This window comes from Aphanomyces invadans, assembly GCF_000520115.1.
Source record: "Aphanomyces invadans strain NJM9701 unplaced genomic scaffold supercont1.50, whole genome shotgun sequence".
Lineage (NCBI taxonomy): Eukaryota > Oomycota > Saprolegniomycetes > Saprolegniales > Verrucalvaceae > Aphanomyces > Aphanomyces invadans.
In genome coordinates, this window is record NW_008580195.1 from 1 (window position 1) to 5,459 (window position 5,459).

The window sequence follows — 5,459 nt, forward strand, 5'->3', positions numbered from 1 at the left end:
ATAGAGGCATGCTTTTGAAGCCTGTTTCGCGCTCTTTTGTTTGGTCCAATCAGCGTTGCGAAATTTGCTTTTTGGGGAGAGATGTGAGATTTTGATTTTGTCTTTGTAATAATATTGTTTGGCATGTCTTCCGTCCCCAAACTCGGGCAAGTAAAGTGGATCGGAGGGAGTACTGACAACCACTCGTTGGGTCGCAGGCGCAATTCGCTGCACAACACTTTCAACGCACAGACAATCAATCGGTTGACCACTTCGACCGTGCCGTTTGCCTATGGGCAACGCGTCGTCACAAAATGGCGATGTGAGCCATACACTTTCTGCAAGCGCTCCTTCATCTCGTTCTTGAAATGGGATCCACAGCCAGACACCCATGTCGGCAAAACACCGTAGAAGCCAAACAGTCCATCAGTGCGTTAGACGTAGCTCGTGCCGCAGCACGCACGCTAGCATGCAGTCGAACGAACCCGCTCATATCGTCCTTGATCGCCAGGAGGTGCTTGAGATTGTTTGCCGCCATAGGCAATGACAGCCAGTCGAAATGAATCAACTCATTTGGACGCGTCGCATGCAAGGCTTCGCCCCATGGTCGCGGTATCACGTTGCCGTCAACTACTATACAATGCAGACAATCATGCACAAAGCTCTTCACATCGGTCTTGAACGTCGACCACTCAAACACTTCATCCAGCGCAACAACAGCGGCATCCACACGTCGGTGCCCGGCCTCGCCGGCATGCGCACTTGCAGTTCCGCCGCGTCGTCTGAGATCCACACATGATCCGCGTCGGCAAGAAGTACTTGCGTACTTCGCACCATTTGGCTTTTACGTCATGATCCGGATGGGCTCGTTGTGCGTTCGTGATTTCATCGGCAGTCGGCCAGTCGAACTCCGTTGACTGAAGCGGCGACACCAACGCTAATTTGGACATCCGCGCCACTCGGTTGGCCACAGCCGAGGTACCCCAGCGGCTGAGCAGGTCTTCCCATACGTTGTCCTCGCCCGCAGAGCACTCAACAACATAGGGATAGGTAGTCATAGTCAATGCCCACCGACGAAGCTTGTGGGCTTGATACTTTGCCATGTTCGAGTTTGTTCCGAGCGGGTTAAACATGTATACGAGGTTCCGGTGGACCGTGAACAAATGGAAACCACCGGGACGCACTAGCAGGTACTCGACACGCTTACAGGCTTCGACGACCGCAAACACTTCCTTCTCCACTATCGGCCATCGCTCACTCGAACCACAAAAAGCACCACTCAAAAACGCCAACGGTTCTTGCCGCTGCTCAGACAGACGGCGTGCCAGTTCGTTTTCGGGAACCTGGGTCACCATGATACCTCAAAACGCTTCACTTGCATCCGTGTACAGGCAAACCATTTTCGCCGGGTCAGGATGGGCCAGCGGTACCATTTCCCGTAGTACGTCTTTGACGCGTGCGAAATACTGCAGGTTCTCGTCGCACCATCCGGCAGACGACAGAGACACTCGCCGCAAAGCGGTTTTCTTTCTCGACACTTCCAATTTCGCCGCCACATCCAACAATTTTGTCAGCGGAGCTACAAGCTCGGTGTAGCACGGGATATTCGCGCGCATCCAGTTGGTGGCACACAGGAACTGCTGCAAGTCCGCGGCCGTCTCAGGCGGTCCAAGGTCGCACAAACCTTGCACGCGCCCAGGCGCATGGGCCACTCCATGCTCGGTGACTTGCTTGCCGCACCAAATCGTACGTTTCGTGAATAACACACACTTGCCCAGGTGTAATTTGACCCCATAGGACCTGCAAATTTCCAAAACACGGCGCAACAATTCCAAGAGGTCCTGAGGCGTGCATGCGTACCCGAGGAGATCATCCAGCCATCCGAGCAAACCATGCATGAGAAAATCACCAAACAATTCGTCGACGATGCCTTGGCAGTACGCGACGGCGTCTGTCTGCCCCATCAAGACACGCGTGGGCGTGAACACGCCAAGCGGCGTCATTAAGGAGTAGAATTCTTGGGAATCCGGATGAAGAGGCAACTGCCAGTACCCCGGAGTTCGAGACAAAATGTGAAGTCGAGTTAGTTAAAGGTGTGGTTGTAGCCGTAATTTTAAGGCTCTAGGTTTACTGCTCGTCCGTTGACGGTTGAGGGATCTCCGTCTTGGGTTGATCGGCAATACTCGGACGATGGTCTTGGTCTTCGGATCTGGGGGGTGTATAGGGTCTGGGAGGTCTTGCCAAGACTTGGTGGCAACGCGGTCTTCGCGGAGGCGTGGGGGTCGATCTGGGTCTCGACCGGCTCGTAGTCCAGCCAGGGTCGGGGCCCTGCAGCCGCACCGTGACATTCTCCCCCACTTAGGCCCGAAGTTCCGTCTCGGGCTTCTGGCAGTTCACGGGGCAGACAGTCGGTGCAACTGGACGACGAGACGAGCCAATCCTGGGGCGTTGCGAGTAGCGCGCGGCCCCAGGTCTCGAGTGATTGGGCGAACCGAGAGCTTCGGAACACCGTTGGCAGGGATCTTCCTCAACCAGGGACAGGACGGGAGGGGGCCCCAGTCGGTCCGCAGCGCACTTTCGTGTCCACCATGTCTTCGCCACCTTCGCCCGTCCAGCCAACCGGAGCACCGGCGTCGACCCCGGACGCACCTAATTCCTTCCTGGTGCCTCCAGTGCTGTCGTCGGCCGTGCCCGCCGTTGGCTCGGCCGGTCCTCCTGGTGCCCAGGATGGAACCAACGCACCGACCGTCGAGTCGCTGTATTCGTCGTTGAAGCGTTCGGCCACGGAATTCGCCTTGTTGTCTGCCCGCCTGGACAGTGCACGAGGGGCCGCCCAGTCCACTCTGGTCGCTGCTAGATCTCTTTTGGGCGACGGCGGGCCTGGCTCGATCCTGCGTTCCGTCCAGGAGCTGGTCACCGCCAAGGACGCCGCCGAGCATCTCCTGGCGCGGGTGCAGTCCAACCTGGTGGCCCGCGAGACGGACCTTGTCGTTGAGCGCAACTCCCGTGTCGCGGCGGAAGCGTACGTGGCCGCCCTCCGGGACCAGCTGGACACCGAGACCCGCCAAGCAGCGGAGACGATCGGTCAGTTGCGCAGCGACCTGGCGGTCGTCAACAACAAAGTCGATGCTTGGTCCAAGCGTTTCCAGACCGTCGGTTCGGTGGAGGCGTCCCTGCGAGCGTCGATCGCGCCCCTGAAGGCTCAGCGTGAGGCTCAGGGCTGGCAAGCGGCGTCCCTGCAGTTGGACCTCGACCGCGCCTGTGACGAGCTGGACTCGGCACGCCAAGACGCCAGCCAAAAGAGCGCCCCCAATTGGCGTCAGCAGCCCGGGGTCGAGACCTCATCCTGGCAGAAATGGCGCGCCTGGAAAACGAGGTGAAACGTTTCAAGGAAGCTCCTTCGGCCGCCTCGTCTCCAAGACCGCCATCCGCGTTGGCCCCCGTGACCGAGCACGTCCTTCGCGCACGCGTCCGCGAGCTAGAAGGCGAGTTGGCGGCAGCCCGGTCGTCGGCCGAAACCAGTCGGACCACCGTAGAGTCGCTGCTTGACGCGCTCCGGGCCCGGGCGAAGGACCAAGAGGAGGTCCTGAACAAGTCCGCCGAGGTGGTCGGCACTCTCCGCGACTCGAACCTGGCTCTGGGTCAGGAGTGCGACGAACTTCGCGTCCGGCTCGACGTGGCGGAGCAAGATGCCCTCAAGGCCAATCGGCGGTTCGCCGACGCGGTGCCCATCTTCTGGGACTGGGTGGTGCGCCAGTTCGCCGTCGAGAGGGCTGAACTGGTCCCCTCTCTCGTGGCGTCCTGGAAGGCGGGTGTGTCCGACGCATTTGCTCAGCAGGGGAAGACCCTGGCCATCGCACCGGCTCCAGCGATGCTCGTCCCGCCGGCTCCCTTCGTGGGTCGTATTGTCGGCCGCGACTACCGGTCCTGGGCGGCGGCGCGTCTTCAACCAAGTGGTGTTATGACTCCGGTGGCGTCTGCGGTTGTCTCCACCACCCGGTCGACGCCGAGTCTGACGACACCGAGTCGCCGCCGGACACGCCGCCCAGTTCTCCGGCCATCAAGCGTTCGTCGGACGGATCGGGCCCCGGCAAGGCGGAAAAGGCTCGCAAGACCCCACCAGCCCCTTGCGGGGTCCAAGGCCTTGCCCACGACGACCTGCCGCCGTCGGTTGTCGTCGCGTACGAAGAGGTTATCGCCGCGCGGCCGTGGGAACGCTTCCACACCCAAGTGTCCTTCGTGCCCAAGGCATTCCGGGCGGACGCCGAGTGGAAGGCGTTGCATCAGTCCCTGGTGGATTTCTGGTCCGGGCATGCGCGGGCGATCTGGAACCGGTGGTTCCTGCCACTGTCCAGCCCGGCGGCCGACGCGGAGGTCGACAAGCTCCTTCCGTCGCTTGTGTCTTTGGCCGGGTGCTTATTCCGAGTCTTCCAGCGCCATGGCGACGACATCCTCCGCTTTCTAAGCTATCCCCACTCGTTCTGGCCGGTGTATCTGTCCCAGGGCATCATGCTCCGGAGCGTGGTGAGACGTCATGGCGAGGCGGAGGCGATCCGATACCTTCGCGAGGGTGGAACTCAGTGGTGGCCCGAGGTGCCCACCCTCGTCAAGTCGCGATCCTGGCGAGCTCCCGACAACGCGACCCTGACGTATCTCCACAAGCGAGAGCTGAAACCCGGCACCGCGGCCAAGTTCGATCTCAACCGGTCGGGCGTGACCCAGGACGTGGTACGTCGGTCCATCGCGTCGATGTTGGACGTCATCAATGGCGCGCGCTACGGGACGGGGCCGCCGAAGCCGTTCCCATTCCTCGTCGCGAGTTACTCGCAGCCGCCCATGGGGTCGCAATGGTCGTCGACGATCACACTTCAGCGCGGCACGCCGTACGTCGAGACCACCAGCTCGGCCGCTCCGTCCCAATCATCAGGGGCGGTGGAATCCCAGGCGCCCTCGTCGTCGACTCCGCGTCCAGTGCACGTGTCGTCGGACGGCTCCATCAGTCTTTAACTTCGTAACGCATTCTTTCTTCCTTGTGTTTCTTCAGTGTTGGTCTTGAGTATACATGATGCAGGTCGTCCGGGCGGCTTCCATCGGCGCCCAGGACGGTAGTGGGGTCTGTTAGAACTCCCTGACCACAGCCTCCTCGTCCAGAGCGGACAGGCGAGGGCTGCGGCGTAAGGTCGGCAGACCAGCGCCCTCCCGGACACGGTTCTCGTAGTCGGTGATGAACGAACCGTAGTCGGCCAGCCGTGAGCGCCGCACCCATTGTTGGGAGCCATCAGCATACTCGACTAGGTATTCTTTCTCCGAGGCGACACCTTGGCGCTTATCCCGGACGCGCACAACAGGAGAGCTCGAGTTGGTGAACGCGACGTCACCGTCCTGGAACTCGACTCGGGAGACAAAGCTCGGGAGTAGGTCGTCGGTCAGGATCGTGTCGTCGTTCTCGGCAGTTCGTTCCGGTGAGTCATCCTGGCCGG

The 5,459-nt window shown here is 60.6% G+C and overlaps 1 protein-coding gene across 1 annotated transcript; it reads left to right on the top strand.

Moving 5' to 3' along the window:
* Nucleotides 1-2,567: 2,567 nt before the first annotated feature.
* On the top strand, nt 2,568-5,009 carry H310_13333 (hypothetical protein; the record flags this gene model as incomplete). The annotated part of the gene is made up of 3 exons (XM_008880797.1): nt 2,568-3,311; nt 3,371-3,791; nt 3,818-5,009. 3 exons carry the CDS (start codon nt 2,568-2,570, stop codon nt 4,984-4,986), a joined length of 2,334 nt encoding a protein of 777 aa, XP_008879019.1. The 3' UTR covers nt 4,987-5,009.
* Between the last annotated feature and the right edge of the window lie 450 nt (nt 5,010-5,459).